Source organism: Ctenopharyngodon idella, chromosome 13 (assembly GCF_019924925.1).
Source record: "Ctenopharyngodon idella isolate HZGC_01 chromosome 13, HZGC01, whole genome shotgun sequence".
NCBI lineage: Eukaryota > Metazoa > Chordata > Actinopteri > Cypriniformes > Xenocyprididae > Ctenopharyngodon > Ctenopharyngodon idella.
In genome coordinates, this window is record NC_067232.1 from 27728273 (window position 1) to 27745765 (window position 17493).

General features: G+C 34.7%; 2 protein-coding genes across 5 annotated transcripts in view; both read left to right on the forward strand.

The window, feature by feature from the left end:
- The window catches only part of golga4 (golgin A4), a 51555-nt gene extending 50298 nt beyond the window's left edge, over positions 1 to 1257 (forward strand). For all 4 annotated transcript variants that reach the window (XM_051916657.1, XM_051916658.1, XM_051916659.1 and 1 more), the window contains one exon: positions 547 to 1257. In XM_051916657.1, the coding sequence (XP_051772617.1) occupies positions 547 to 561 (15 nt within the window). In that variant the 3' untranslated portion in view covers positions 562 to 1257. The remainder of the gene's footprint in view (positions 1 to 546) is intronic.
- A 2504-nt stretch (positions 1258 to 3761) lies between these two features.
- The window catches only part of itga9 (integrin, alpha 9), a 103422-nt gene continuing 89690 nt past the window's right edge, over positions 3762 to 17493 (forward strand). The window contains exons 1-2 of the mRNA XM_051916674.1: positions 3762 to 4183; positions 6711 to 6838. Of these exons, the coding sequence (XP_051772634.1) occupies positions 3996 to 4183; positions 6711 to 6838 (316 nt within the window). The 5' untranslated portion in view covers positions 3762 to 3995. The remainder of the gene's footprint in view (positions 4184 to 6710; positions 6839 to 17493) is intronic.

A 17493-nucleotide genomic window follows, 5' to 3' on the forward strand; every position in this document is an offset into this window, starting at 1 on the left:
GTATCATTATTTCAGGAAACTTCTCCAGCTATTTTTTTGATTCTTGTGAAACCACTCGCTCAGGAACTTATAGTTCTGTAACGATTTTTTAATCGCCAATAGCCTTTAGTTTACACGGCCATTCAAAAGAGTTGACATAAGTCTCTTATGTTCAACAAGGCTGCATTTATTTGATCTAAAATACAGTAAAAATTGTGAAATCTTTTTAGAATTTAAAATAGCTGTCTTCTATGAAAATAAATAGTAAAATGTAATTTATATCCAGTGATCAAAGCAGAATTTTCAGCATCTGTGTCATTCTAATATGCCGATTTGCTGCTCAAGAAATTTATTTATCAATGTTCAAACTGCTTATTATTTTTGTGGACACGGTTATATATTTTTTTCAGGATTCGTTGATGAATAGAAAGTTCAAAAGAACGAAATCACATTTTTTTCCCTGTGCTCTTTCTGAGTTGTAGTTTTTGGCTGTTAATTTTAATGCATGTCCCTGCAGCAAATAGTTGAAGTAACTGTGCTTCTGTTCCCCATCTGTGTGTTTTACAGCCTTGGCTCCGGTAAGGTGGAACCAGAACCGTGCCTGAACCTGCCTGACAAAACCACCGATTCTCCTGCTGCTGCTGACGGATGCTACTGACGTGAAAGAGCCCGGCCTACTTATCTATATGTGTGTGTGTAAAAGAGAGAGAGAGACAGAGAGAGAGAGCAGTGTGTGTGTGTGTGTGTTTATGGTTACTGGTACAAGGGAACTAGGTTAAATCAAGAAACTGAGAGAAAATTTAAAGAATATTCTTAAATTTGTAGCTTGCCAGAAAATAATTTATTACATGGATTTTTCTTGCTTTCTCTTTTTCATTTTGTTTTTTAGGTTAGACTGTTCTTTTTTTAAAGCTGCATTTGTATGATTTGAAAACTTGTGCAATAAGTTTGATTATAAGTTTCAGTTGATTCCGAATCACTTTGTTTGTATTCTTCCTTTTCTCTGTTTTAAGGTAAGATGAAATTACCCTTTAACGATCTGCACAGCACATGTACAATATAGAGACACAGGCTCATAGTATGCTGATTGTTTACTATGCTTTTTTTGTTTGTTTGTTTTTGTAACTTAATACTGTATTTTCGGGGAAACTGACTAATTAGAACCATGCTTCATATTGTAAATAATCATTGATGAAAAACAGCTATAAATCTGTCATATGGCCCTTTGAGGTGGTTAATACATTTTAAGACATCTAATAAAGTTTTATTTACACTACATTCAGATGCTCTTTGCTCTGCATACAGAAGGTAACCATCGTCTTTGTTCTTACTGTAATATTTATAATCACTGTTGGCCAAATGTGCAAGGAATATCATGGTACTGAGTGATTACCATATTCATATACCATGATATTTACAGGGTCCTCCAAAAAAAAAAAAAAACCTATGTCACTGGTTTTTGAGAAAAGGGACAAAACATGTCCTACACACAAAAGCCCTCTTTATATTAAAAATACATTAATTAATCAAAATAAAAATGTGTATACTTAGAACATTCATTGCTTTTATTTTTAAATAATTTTGTTAGTATTATTTAAATACATGCTCTATACTTGAAATACATGTAATTTAGCCTGTCCTCAGCATGAGGTCACAATGTAAAATTGCCAAAGTGTTTAAAAATGCAACAAGTTCAAAAATATAAATTTAAATTGAAAGGCAGAGATTTGTAATATATGAAACAATACAGAAAGTAAGTCTTGAAATATATTTTCCATAAAAAATGCCTGTCAAAGTTGTGTCTTCACTTTGCATCAACTCCGTCAAGATTTTTTATAATTCTGAATAAACCAGGCAATGTCGTGGTCATCTTTAACTCTGAGGAGCACTTACTTTTCATATTCTGTTTTGTCAACTCCGTCAGGTTTTATGTCTGATGGTTGACAAGTGCTCTCAAAAATTCTATGTGATTTAATGTTTTTTGCATATGGGGAACTCTTCTAATGTTGATTCATGATTCTGTTTACATATACTGTATATTTGGCCCCAGCTGGACCTTTGTCAACACCGTCAGTACTTGACAACTCCATCAGTATTTATCAACACCGTCAGTATTTGTCAACTCCGTCTGTATTTGACAACTCCATCTGTATTTGACAACTCTGTCAGTATTTGTCAACACCGCCAGTATTTGTCAAAACCGTCAGTTTTTGTCAACTCCGTCTGTATTTGTCAACTCTGTCGGTATTTGTCAAAACCATCAGTATTTGTCAATTCCATTTGTCAACACCATCAGTATTTGTCAGCTCCGTCAGTATTCGTCAACACGTCAGTATTTGTAAACTCCGTCAGTATTTGTCAACTCCGTCAGTTTTTGTCATCACCTTCAGTTTTTGTCAACTCCGTTGGTATTTGTCAATTCCATTTGTCAACACCGTCAGTATTTGTAAACTCCGTCAGTATTTGTCTACTCGGTCAGTTTTTGTCAACTCCGTCAGTTTTTGTCATTACCGTCAGTTTTTGTCAATTCTGTCGGTATTTGTCAACTCCGTCAGTATTTGTCAATTCCATTTGTCAACACCGTCAGTATTTGTCAGCTCCATTTGTCAACTCTGTCAGTATTTGTAAACTCTGTCAGTATTTGTCTACTTGGTCAGTATTTGTCAAAACCATCAGTATTTGTCAACTCCATTTGTTAACTCCGTCAGTATTTGTCTACTCGGTCAGTTTTTGTCAACACCGTCAGTATTTGTCAGCTCCATCAGTATTTGTCAACTCCATTTGTTAACTCCGTCAGTATTTGTCTACTCGGTCAGTTTTTGTCAACACCTTCAGTATTTGTCAGCTCCGTCAGTATTTGTCAACTCCATTTGTTAACTCCGTCAGTATTTGTCTACTCGGTCAGTTTTTGTCAACACCGTCAGTATTTGTCAACCCATGTCAGTATTTGTCAGCTCCGTCAGTATTTGTCAACTCCGTCAGTATTTGTCTACTCAGTCAGTTTTTGTCAACACTGTCAGCGTTTGTCAACTCCATCGGTATTTAACTCTGTCAGGTGAAGGTTTTTTGTTATTTTTAAAACAAATGTCTTATTCTTTTTTCAATTTAATGTGTTAAAATATTAAAGCATGATATATGATCATGTAGTCTTAAAAAATTTACTTAAGAACATTGGTTATATATGTTTAATATTAAAAAATGAAGTTAGAGAAATAAGGAATTTAGAAACTGGATTATTCATAATAACCCTAACCCAAGAAAAAAAAATAGATTTTTTTTTTTTTTTTACTTAGCTCTTTTACTGAACATTATTATTACATAATTGAAGACTTTACACGGTTATTGAATGGATCAAATTAAAATATCATGCTTTTTAATGCGTCTGACGGAGTTGACACAAATTAAGTTCCGAAGTGAATGCACATTTTTAGAAAAAAAAAAAAAAACCCTCTTACATGGTTCATTAGCTGAGACATATGTCTCACAAATACATCAGTTTAAAAAGAATGTATTATTAAATAATAAAAAACCAACTTCTAAAACATGTTGTCCCTTATCTCAAGAATCAGTGACCAGCATTTTTAGTGTCAGCATTCAGATTTGTTCCTGAGAATGAGCAAATGTGCATTTTAAATATAATATGTTACATGGTTATGGTATTGAGCCTATGCAAAACTCCTCTGCAGTACTGAGAGCTGTCGGCAGGGGGACGCAGCGCCGCGCGCTCTCTGCTGCTGTAACGTGAAATGTGATGCTCGTGCGCGTCAGCTCGCGCGCACTATTAACGCCAAGAGAAACTCCAGAGACGCAACAGATTCAGCAGCAGAAGGGACGAGCCATGCGATGAGCCCGCTGTTCTAACCTCAACCTCCGATTCACACACTTAAATCTAATTCGCATGCGTTTACTTCCCAGTTTAGCAGTTTAAATGTAGTTTTTTTCTTTAATTTTGAGACTCTATAGACAGATTTAATTACTTTTATAAAGTTCTCATCAAATTGACTTCAGCACTGAGGATGCGAAACAGAATGACGGAACTTTCTACACGGAAAAGAAGCGCTTTGGATGTTTTTGTGTATTTGTGTTTTGTTTCCTTGGCTTATTCCTTCAACATTGACTTGAAACATCCTGTGGTGTTTCGGGGACCAGATGCGACGTTTTTTGGATATTCAGTCCTGGAGCACGTCCATGACAACACACGCTGGTGAGTTCATGATCACAGACCGAATACACATGTAAACATTTAGTTATTAGTCTTTTGTACGATAATTTTAAAGGCGTTCGACGTATTTAAAGGAACTTTTTTGGTCCCATTAAGTCTGTTGATGTTTGTCTCTCGCAACCCAAATTCTAAAAGAGTAAGCCAAAGGTCAACTGTCTTAAAGAGGTTAACAAAGAAACAAAATGTAAAAGTTTGTAACCTATACATCTATAATTAAGTAGGCCTATAATAATAAATAATCACAGTACTTACGTTTGGCCGTTATTTTCCTAACGGAAGCGCTCGAGCGCTCTTCGGTCGCCATGGATACCTCCTCAGGCAAATGTCTTCGTCTGTTGCGCCAGGTAAAAATAACCGCACTTACTAACTTATAAAAACTGTTGGAAATGTTCTTAATGATAATGTTATATTAATAAACTATATTTATGCCTACTTTAACAGACCCCTAGCCGTTTATTGTATGAAAAGTCGATGAATATAATTATGTTGGCGCCCATAGCACAATATGTCAAATGTAAACTAGCTTAAAGACATTTTAAACGAAGTTCTGTTTTAAATAAATCTGTAATAAAATTGAGAAAAAAGTACTCACTTTTTGGCGGTCTTCCGTTGTTATGATTACATATGAATGCTAATTATGTTCGTTAACGTCGTTTTAGCGCCAGGCGAAATACGAATCATTTACGTTTTATGTATAAACGGTTTTGTTTATTTTGCTTTATCTTGGTTTTGGATTGTCATTGTGGCGCCAAAAAAACCTTAAAGGGGAAGTTCACCCATATGTGAAAATGTTATCATTTACTCATCATCAAGTTGTTCCAAACCTGTATGAATTTCTTATGTTCAACACAAAAGAAGATATTTTAAAGAATGTCGGTAACCAAACAATTGATGGTCCCCATTGACTTACATAGTGTTGGGGGAAAAAAAAAAATGCAATGGAAGTCAATGGGGACCATCAACTGTTTGGTTACGACATTCTTCAAAATATCTTCTTTTGTTTAACAACTTTTTGTGTTCTTTTTTTGTCATACTTCATACTTAAAATGTGTGAATTATTAGGTGAGGATTTGAACCGATTTCATCAAAACTGACTTTTAAAACCGGGTTGATTAAAAGTCACTGAGCAAAAATTATGATGTGTTTGAGGGAGAATGACACTTGGATTGATGTTTTGTTGTCTAATATATTACAAGCAGCACCACAAAATAATCACACTTAAGTACATTGCATTCTTTAGCATTAACAGCTCGTAAATTGTACTTGTATAAATACACTGTATCGTGAGCACTGTAAAGGGGTCAACGACGTGACGGGTCATATTTTTGTCCAAAGGCCTTAATAATAATAATAAAAAACAAAGATATGACATCCAAAGTATGTAAGGTAGCACAACTAGATCTCTTATATTGAATCCGAAAGGTTTTAATTATATTTTGCTACATATAAAGGTATTTTAAAGATTTTGAAGTGTCAAAAGGTCATTCGTTTTAACCATTCATTTGTGTTTAAAATATCTTAAAATGTAATTTATTTTTTATTCTGGCATGATTTTATAACATCATATATCAACATAGTGCAAAATGGTATTAAAATTATGTGTAGAAGTCGTTGCTTTGTTATGAGAAAGAATGTCCGGAAAAATGAATTTCATTGATGTCATTCGGAGTAACCAATATAAAGGGACCATTTTGGATCAAGTCATGCCGTCAATATCATGTGACATCATTCAGACACCTGCAAAGGACCACATGGTCATGAAGCAAAGTATCTAACTCTCTCTTAACTATTTGATAAATTCATGTTTTCACTTGCTCATACTCATGTCCCGAAACATCAGGTCATTTGGTACAACCGCTATAAAACATGGAAAATGTTGTAATATTTTAAAAACTTGTACTAAATATAAAATGTTTGATTTTTCTTTTGCTAGCTAGCTAGATATCAGCCTGTTAGCATTGTTTGATAATATTTTGGTTAAACCGAATGACTTTTTTGTAATATGTATCTTGTAATAAATGACAAAAGCAGTGTTAATTGATTATAAAAACCTTATAATCTCATTGTTAACACTTAATAAAACTTGTTTTTTATGTTTTTTTACCTTTTTCGTTAGTGACCCAAAGCACTTTGCATGTTTGCTCTGACTCAATACATTTCAAACATGCAATTATTTTTTAATTCTCTTGTGACTGTACAGATGTTGAGCCTTTGTTCCAAGATCTGTCCTAAATTTTAAAGGGAAACACTGGCCAGCGCCCGAATAATTGCCTTTTGCTTCAGTGGAGATAATGATGTAGTGCTTACATCACTGAATTATAGAGCCAAACCATGACAGTATGACATGGCGAAACCACCTCCAGTCCTAATTCACTTATTAGGCATCCTTATTATTCATCCATGACACTTACAGACAAAAAACAGACCTACAAAGAATATTAGTTATATTTTTTCCTTTTTACAATGACTAAAAACTGTATAAATGTGTTTCTCCTCCTGATGTTTGTAGGATTGTGGTTGGGGCTCCCAGAGCAAACTCCTCTTACAGTAGTTCAGTTCAGTCACCCGGAGCCTTGTACAAGTGCCGAATCCGCAACAACCCAGAGCAACGCTGCACTGAGATGGACCTTGGCAGAGGTGTGTATCTCACATCATCGCACAAACATCCCAAGCTCACACTGATATCAAACAACAGCAGAATACACAAAAAAAACTCAAATCAGCTATCAGTATGCAGTAGTAGTGCTTGCATTGTGTTGTTCTGTCTTTTACTGCACATGATAATTCATACTCAGAAAGTAGAACTGAAGTGACGTTCGTTACAAGATGATTAGTGTAGGGCTGTCATGATTCCTCGATTAAATTTGGGTTAAATCAAATACCGGAAATGGCGCATTCAACGGACGAGAATCCATGAACCGCTTCACTTTCGAACCGGAGTCGTGTAACATTAGCAACACATTATTAGCTGTTTTATAACGTAGTCAAGCAAAATGCAAATCATATTAATTACCGTTATGTGTCTGATGTTGTAAAAAGCGATACCATTGTGCAGCGTTTACCTCAGTAAGTTGACCGAGTGGATCTCTGAGCTCGTGTGAGTGAGTGGAGGTGGGGCTAATTTGCATATTCATGGATCTGCGTATACTAAATGAGGCAAGGGTGTAGAGTTACATTCAAGCTATTTTAAGGCATAAAGAAATTTTTTTCACCGGAAAAAATCATTTGGTGGTCAAAGATGAGTTTTAAGGGATAAAATTATTCACTACAAGGGAACTTAAAAAAATCATAATATAGCATAGCATAGTGCTATCATGCTATCAAGAAATGACAGTTGTTGTAGCATTTCTATTGTAAAGAAGTGGCCAAATATTAAAGATTTAAATAGACACTTGAATTAAATGTTGTTTGGCCAATATTAAACAAGGATTTGATCTGCTGTAAAGTGTAACAAGAACAATCACCAGGCCGTTGGCGCCCTCTGCAGGCATTTGTTATAATACATCATGGACATAAGTTAGAATATGATTACATTATGTATTTTAACAGTGTTGTTCAATAAAACCATAAAATTACTTGCTTTTGATACTTTATGTAAACAAATTATTACTGCTTCGTTGTAGTTCTAGTTATTTTTAAGGGTATTCACTTTTTATTACCACAAAAAATATCCGATTACTCAATTAATTGTCAAAATAATCGACCAATTACTCGATTACCAAAGCAATCGTTAGTGACAGCCCTAGATTAGTTAAATAAGTAAAATGCACCTGCATTGTTTTGCATTTTGTGACTTTCAGTCAAATAAAAGACTCTTTTTCCAGTCATATTTTGTCATTGAAGATTCCCTGTAGTCAATAATTTTATCCTTTAAAACTCACTATGTTGCTAAATCTACATGGTTTTGGTTTTCATATCAACAGAAAAATATATTGGGAAGTTTGATCCACTTTATATATATATATATACACACACATATATATCAAGCTTTCTCTGCATACGAAACGTATTAACATATATAGCAAATCTCAACTATATTGTAGCTATATATAGGTATATAAGTTGTACATACAAGATATAAATGTGTCCAACTTTACAGTACACTCACATAGGCTGATATATACTATATAGCATATCTCAAATGCTTGATTGCTTGTATCGTCACAAAATGTAAATTATATTATTGTGTATAAATGTGACTAAGGCATGACGATATTAAGATATTATGATCATTAACATCATGATATTCTGTAAAACTGCTTTGAAACAGCGTGTATCATTCAAAAAGAATGATACAAATAAATTTGACTTGACTTATACTCATAATGTTGAAGAATGTGTATAGGAGGATATAAGAGGCTGCTTTGGCACTTGTAATAAGGGAAGTGAAACAGTGTTTTTGTGTGAGTGTGAAGTGTGCTTGTGTTTGGCAGCACCAGCTCGAATGAAAAGCAGTTAGAAGATGCCATCTGTGCAGTCAAATCAGCGAGTAAACTGTTTAACATGGGTAGTTTAACCCAAACCGCTATACCGCTGAAATCACTCATGAAGTTAAACATGGAATTTGGACCGGTCAATATTTGAAAACCTGCCTGGACGGATGTTTTAGCAGCCTTGTTTTCATCACTTTTAATAACTTTTCACAGTTATATTCAAAAACAGGGCTATTGTTTTCGCACTACCCGTGTTATTGTAACCGATATTTTCAGCACTGATAGCGGTAGATTTACACTTTTCTTGTGCAAACATGCATCATACTATGAGCTTGTTTATGTGATGGACAGCAGTTTTTTAAAAGCTTTTCCCTTTTGAACATTATGTGAAATCAGTCTGTAGCATTTTCAGTCTGGCTCCTGAAGTATTTTGATAGAAATGATGAATGGTTTGGCTAATATTTTCCGAGCGGCCGTGCCAAAGGATCCGATGTGTAGAAATCTCTTGAAGCTCTATGAGTTCTTTTCTTGTGGTGGAGAGATGAGAGCGGTTTATGTGGCTTTAATGCGCACACTCCTGCTTACACTGGGTCTTACTGACAGAACGCACATGAGCAAATGAGGCGTGCCATGGGGCCCCAGCTTTGAGTTTACATGAATCATATGGTATAAGAGGCCCCCCTCGAGAAATATCACTACTGATATGAGGGAAACTAGTGTCAGTTTCTCTAAAGTGCTGTTAAAGAGGACCTATGAAGTTTTTGGGCTCTACTAGAACAGGTTTTCCTGCTTGAATGTTCATTATTTTCCTCATATTCTCCATTGCTGCAGCTCCTCTCTTCCCAGTCTGTCAGTAAAGCTCTTTTTAGTTCCTGTTTCTATGAAGCCTGGAAAGCACAGTGTGCTCTGATTGGTCGGCCCCTTACCATAACCGCCAGTTTCAACACACTACTAACTAACTCAACCAGGCCCCGCCCCTTTATTCTGCATATGAATTATTTAAATGAGGAATATTGTGAAGAAAACTCAAGACTACAATGGAGGCGTTTCAGGGAGTTCAGAAACACTGACACTGATATTGGAAACCTTCTTCGTGCTCAAACAGCAACATTACAAACTAAAGACAGATGAACATGGGAAAAAAAGCATAATATTTACTGTACCTAAAAAAAAAAAAAATGCATTCTTAGCTTATGCGACTTTATTTCTTCTGTGGAACAAAAACATTCTCCTGAACATTACACAGTTATTGAACAGAACTGAATCAACACTGAACTAACTAATTTTTATGTTCCACTGAAGAAGGAAATGACATGAGGGTGAGTAAATTAATGCAGATTTTTTAGTGAACTATTTCTTTAAACCTTGTTAAAGGTTTATTGTGAATATCTGTTGTCAATTTACGAAGAATGTTTTGTGACTCTTGGTCAGACGATATCGCAGGGCCATGACTAGACATTTACTCATCTGCTTGGAGACACAAAACTATTTATTGGTTACAAAATGGTCTTGATCTTGATAATTGCAAGCACATTTTGTGCAATTCTTTAGCCGTGTTTTATAACATTCATTGAAGTTCATTACTGGTAAATTAAAACGTGTTTCTATTGTCCTCAGTTGTTATGGGAGGTAATTCTCCCCTTCCTAGAATGTCTATTAGCTTCATCAAATACAGTAATTATGATATTTCCTTCTAAGCAACACAGAGCCCATTCAAAGACGTATTCAGGAAGAGAAATGACGGCCTTTATTTAGAGTAATAGAGTCAGTTAATTGTCTGTGTGATGAGGGTTTATTGCACTGAATGAGGTATTGTATAGTGTACTGTTAAAAAAAGTTCCAAAACCTAATGAGATGACTACCTAGACACCATTTAAAGTCACTTGTTTCTCAATGAAAAGGCAATGCAGTTGCAAACAAATTCAGTGGGGAAAAAAAGATTGAACAAAACTGCATTCAACCCGCTCTCACTGGAAAAACATACCCGTGCAAAATGATAATACATTGTTTCTTGCACTTTTTGTGGCATTTTCGCTAAAAGTTAGTTCAGTTTTATCTGAAACAGATGAACATGAATCAGGCAACGTTTTAGTATAATAGTTGTACGTATTACGGCAGTTCGGAAATGAAATGTCCGGTGAGCGGCACTAAAATGTTAATGCTCCTCCTACACTAAACCTAAACAAAAGTGTTAAAAAAGACATTTGCAGAAGCAAGCTTGCTATTTTGCAGTAACTTGCTTATGCAAATCTTTACTACATCAAAAAGTCGAAAATATGAACTAGCTATTACATCTTCAAGTGTAATTAGATTAATGTACTAATTACTCTCTCTAAAAAGTATTGCTTTATTTATTACTAATTACTCTACAGAGCCCCGGACATGACATGCAGGAAAAAAATAGTAGGCTAAATCGTTCCCTCGATTTACTAAATCGTGCGCATGATTTAGTAAATCGAGGGAACGAATTAGTAAATCGAGGGAATGAATTAGTAAATCGTGCGCACGATTTAATTTTTTTTCTTGCATGTCATGTACGGGGCTCCGTACATATCAACCCTCGAGCAGTTGAACAATAAGAGACATGAAACTGCTCTTTTAATTCTTTCAAGTAATATAAAATTGCATAAATTATTCTTGAACTTACCAAAAAAGAGAAGCTTACATTAAAAACATGCATTTTGATGACATTAAATTTTGATGTTAAACCCATTGCTATATCTTAGAATTGTTCTAAATTATATGTTGGATTTACTGAACTTTTTTATGTCATCAGGTTCCACATAACTGGGTTATGTTGCATTTAATTAACATTGTTTATTTCAGTACACTTAAGTTTATTACATAAGGTTAATTCAGTCTCAAGGTTAACATTTTTAATTTTGTCCAAAACTATTAAGTTTAAATGGTTAGTTCACCCAAAAATGAAATTTCTGTCATTTATTACTCACCCTCATGTTGTTCCACACCGTAAGACCTTTGTTAATCTTCAGAACACAAATTAAGATATGTTTGATAAAATCCGATGGCTCAGTGAGGCCTCCATCGCCAGCAATAACACTCCCTTTTTCAAGGCTACTAAAGACATATTTAAAACAGTCATGTGACTACAGTGGTTCAACCTTAATGTTATGAAGTGACGAGAATACTTTTTGTGCGCCAAAAATAACAAAATAGTGACTTTATTCAACAATATCTAGTGATGGGCGATTTCAAAACACTGCTTCATGAAGCTTTACGAATCTTTTGTTTTGAATCAGTGGTTCGGAGCGTGTATCAAACTGCCAAAGTCACATGAACTATTGAGGTTTCAAAACACTTATGACGTAACGAAGCCTCGTTTACTGAAATCATGTGATTTTGGGGCTCTGAACCACTGATTCGAAACAAATGATTCGTAAAGTTCGAAGCTTCATGAAGCAGTGTTATGAAATCGCCCATCACTAGATATTGTGGAATAAAGTCACTATTTTGTTATTTTTGCCGCACAAAAAGTATTCTCACCGCTTTATAATATTGAGATTGAACCACTGCAGTCACATGAACTGTTTTACATTTGTCTTTAGTAGCTTTCTGGGCATTAAAAAAGGGAGTGTTATTGCTGGCGATGCAGGCCTTTTTTTATCAAAAATATCTTAATTTGTGTTCTGAAGATGAACGAAGGTCTTACGGGTGTGGAACGACATGATGGTGAGTAATTAATGACATCATTTTCATTTTTGGGTGAACTAACCCTTTATTTATCCAAAAATAATATCAAACAAAAATCTAAACAAGTAATCCAGTTTAATTGATTGATTTATTTAGTGAATGCCTTGACAACCTTGACAAATGTTATCTAACAAGAAGACCTTTTACAAAATCTGTAAAGACTCTTATTGTTTGTCGTGTTAAATAAAGTGGTTGAAAAGAATCGTGTTGAATTAACTTAATTTACTTAAGTAAATTGAACAAGCATCAAATTTTATTTTTGTCCTACTTAATTAAAACATTCTTTCAAAATGAAAATATTGAGTTGAGCCAAAACGCAACTGTTTCAGGTCAGTTTAACACAATGCTATTGTGTTTTAATGAGAAAGCACATACAATGGTGTTAAATGAAAGTGATTTTTTAAATAAACTTAACAGTATCATAAAATCATTTTTTTTTGAGTGTAGTCTATATACAGTATTTAATGCAATTGTAACTGTAATTAGATTACAGACAAAATTAAGAATAATCCCTTTCTTTACTTTTTCAAGGGAATTGCAGAAATCAATTACTTATTAATGCATTACACCCAACACTGGTTTACAAACTGTGCACTATGGTAAAAGTGTTGTGAGGGCAAAATATAGTATTGTGCAAGGAACCGTGGAAAAATAAGTCTATGAATTGATAATCTTTGAGTGAAAAGGAGTAAAAGTTGTTTGTGTTTTACTGCCATTAGTGTTCATTTCAGTTGGAAACTGCAGTGAATTGTATAGATATGTAGTTAACGCATTATTTAAAGCCTTTATGTATAATGCATTATAAAGGTCTTCATAATGTATGTTATAATGCATTATAACTTTACATAAATTAAAATGCATTATAATATTTGCAGATTCCTTGTTACACCTCAAATACTTCTGTACTTTCTAAAGGTGTGTTCAATGAATAGATAAGTATTATAATGTATTATAACTGGTTACAATTATTAATGTGACCATATAGAAGGCATAACTAATGCATTGAAAATACATTTATAATGCATTATATATATAAAGGCTTTAAGTAAAGTGTCACCATAACGATACGGATTTAGAGTTTATTAAAATGTTGGTAGAGGCGCAGTTTTCCTATAAACCTGGATTTCATACAATAGTGCAAAACTTGTACAGAAAATGTAGTTTTAATTGTGTTTTAGTATTGGATTACTAGCTAAGCAACATGCTTATGCCAATTATTGGTTATTATTGGCAGTCATTTTGATGCAATGCACAGTGTTAAAAAGGTCCTCACCGGCTAATTCTCTGTTGACCAAGCTAACCATGACGATCAAAGTAGAGATAGCGTGCGCATTTGTTTTCTTTCAGTTATCAGTTAACTGACCAGCACACTCCGACCTCTCGCTCTGTCACTACGTGCTTCCAGATCTCCTGAAAGGCCATCCCCTCGCTGAGCGGTTCACAACCAGAAGACCACGGCGCTCAGATGAGAAAACAAACACGTCTGTTACAGAGATGGTCGGGGAACCGGGGTCGGTGATTTGATGAGATGTTTATAGTCTGAGGAACATTCCTCGCACCTCCTCATTTGAAGTGATGGCCAAGGTTTTTTAGAAGGGAATTCTTCTTGCGGTTTTCCTGCAGTCTTGACCCCGTGAAATATATCCGTGTTCGATGAGTAGTGTTTTTTGGATGGCTAATTGCTGAAAATAATGTTTCGTCCATATCCTGAGCAAACTTCATCTTGGTTTTTGACAGGTTGTATTTCCCTCCTAACTTGAGATCTGGCGCTTGCCTTTGTGTGCTTTGGATGCTTCGCAGCTTTAGGGGCAAAAGCATTAACTTCAAACAAGACGTGATTAGAACCATTTGTCCCACCTTTGACAAGCTGCTGTTTAGGAGGTAAAAGGTTGTTTCCTGACAGATCTCGTATAATAGCTGTTAAAAGACTAGCTTATGAACTTCCACCCTAGACAGAAACTTGCCTAGTCGGCCATTGTCTAATACACATTACTGTTCAAATTTTTTGTTTTTTATAAGCATGTTTTATTCAGCAAGGATTCATTAAAGTGATCAAAAGTGACAGTTAATAATGTTGCAAAACAGTTCTGTTTCAAATAAATGCTGTTCTTTTGAACTTTCTATTCATTAAAGACAGAATCCTGAAAAAAATGCATCACAGTTTCCACAAAAATGTGAAGCAGCACAACTGTTTTCAACACTATTAATAATCATAAGTTTCTTGAGCAGCAAATCATCATATTAGAATGATTTCTGAAGGATCATGTGACACTGAAGACTGGAGTAATGATGCTGAAAATTCAGCTTTGATCACTAGAATAAATTACAGTTTTTAATATATTCAAATAGAAACAACAAATTAATGCAGCCTTGGTAAACATAAGATACAAAAACATTTTAAAAAATCTTACCAACACCAAACTATTAAACTATTTTGAAATATTGATAAAAATAATGTTCTCTAATAAACACATATTGTGTGTGCTTTGCATTTTATTTTTTGCTTATTAAAGGGATAGCTCACCCAAAAAATGAAAATTATCCCGTGATTTATTCACCCTCAAGCCATCCTAGGTGTAAATGACCAACTTCTTTCAGTCAAACACAATCAGAGTTTTATTAAAAATATCCATTATAATGGGAGTGTTTGGAGGATGAGTTTTTGAAGCCCAAAAAAGTGGATCCATCCATCATAAAATGTCCTCCAAGCGGCTCCGGGGGTTAATAAAGGCCTTCTGAAGAGAATCGATGCGTTTGTGTGAGACAAATATCCTTATTTAAATCTTTATAAAGGAAAATAACGAGCTTCTGGTGCGACAGCCATATGCATTCGACTTGCGTTCAAAAAGCGTTAACTTCGGCGATGTAGTACACAATGACGTGATGGTCTATGCTACGCCATGATGTACTACGCTACGTCAAACGTTATAACGTGTCGTTGTGTACTACGTCACGGAAGTTAATGCTCAAGTGTTTTGTTGCTAACGTCAAACTCTATTACAATCAATTGCCCCTTCGCCAGGAGTTTGATTGGCAGGCGATCTAACCAATCATAACAACGAATCCTCCATTTTGTCTGACAAAGGAGTCAGGGGAGTTAGAAGATTAACATAGGTGGACTTGAACTTGAAAAATGGTGTCTTTCCATCTTTCCACGATTAAAACAACATAACAGTTTTGGACATAACAACAGTAACTAAAGGGGGCGGGTCTTTGCGAACGGTCAGTTGTGAGTGGAGTCTTGCATGCGGAGGACTGTTTGACTGACACTTGTAGGGCGTTACAGTTCACTTTTGAAGTTCCAACACAGTTATAATGTTGTCTTTGTACACTGTAAAAAAATTATTGTGATTTTAATAGTAAAAGACTGTAAAAATGCTGCTGTAAAAACATGTTAATTGGTTAACAGTAAGTTTCCTTACATACGGTGAATAACTGTAATAGATATAACCTTATATTTAATGTAAAATACTGTTAAATGTACAGTTTTTGGAAGTGAAAAAGAACAAGTCATCATATCATTTACAGTGGAAAAAACGTAAATTGACATTCCCAGAATTCCCTGTGTGACACTTCACATTGAAATAACTGTTTCTTCTTGGTCAGTTATGTACATTAGGGTTTTATGTTTCATTTAATGTTGTTAAATTAATGTTTATTGTATGATTTTAGTGTTGTGTGTTACAATGATGGTGTTTTGTGTTGTGTGAATGACACTGTGCACCTTCTATATATTAGTATTTACTTCAGCTTGTGGAAAAGCTGAACTTTGATTCATCATGTGACTTTCTCATCACCACCTGTTTTTGGTTGTTTTCAGTGTATTATAAAGGTACAAAACAGATATTAGTACTTCAGTAGGTTGGTATATTAACATATTTATATACTTTTTTTTTACGGTAAATTTAAGTTAAATCTGTAAAACCTAACATGATGCTACCATATTTTTTACAGTAAAGTTTGGTAGTAGACTGCAAAAATTCTCACTAGGTTTTGGGCTGGTGTGAAGTTCTTTTGGTTATGCATTGCTTCATTTATTTATACCAAAACTGGGTGGGAGTTGAACAGACATCCGAGTTCAATTGTGCATTTCACAGTCTAAGTCTGCAAGTCTCTGAGCTGATGCTGTCAGTCTGCTGAGAAGGAAGAGAAAATAACCAGAGCCAAAGAAAACAGCCGCAGTCCCGGGAGCCATCACTCTTCCTCCTGTGGAGAATCACAGTTTGCCCCTCAGAGGGCCGCTGTAGCTCAACGCTCATAGATAAACATTAAAGCCGACCCTTATGCTTAGATAAACTCCCTGCAGGAATAACACGCCTGTGCTCATAAATCCTCCATTTTTTGTACACTAACAAAACCCAAAATAGATTTAAGAAGCTGATATGGTTCATATTTTCCGAGGTCACCAGCGTTAGTTTTGTCATTTTTAATTCTAACATTTTGAGGTAAATTAACTGTTATCATGCTTTCATTTTTTTTTAAAGCCTTACATTTTAGTAAACAGGCTGGGATGCGTTTTCTATGGAAGCTTGATTCCGGCTCTAAATAAAAAAATAAAAAAGGTAATTGTGGCATTTTATCCCACAATTCTGACTTTTTTCTCTGAACTGCATGATATAAACTTGCAATTGTGCCTTATAAAGTCAGAATTGCGTGATATAAACTTGCAATTCTGAGAAAAAAAAATTCAGTTTTTTTTCTCTCACAATTGAACATTATAAGACGGAATTGTTTATATCTCACAATTCTGTCTTTATATCACACAATTCTGACTTTATAACTCACAATTCTGACTTTATATCTCGCAATTCTGACTTTATATCATGCAATTCTGACTTTATATCACGCAATTCTGACTTTATATCTCGCAATTCTGACTTTATATCACGCAATTCTGACTTTATATCTCACAATTCTGACTTTATATCATGCAATTCTGACTTTATATCACGTAATTCTGACTTTATATCACGTAATTCTGACTTTATATCACGCAATTCTGACTTTATATCACACAATTCTGACTTTATATCACGCAATTCTGACTTTATATCACGTAATTCTGACTTTATATCACGCAATTCTGACTTTATAACTCGCAATTCTGACTTTATATCACGTAATTCTGACTGTATATCACGCTATTCT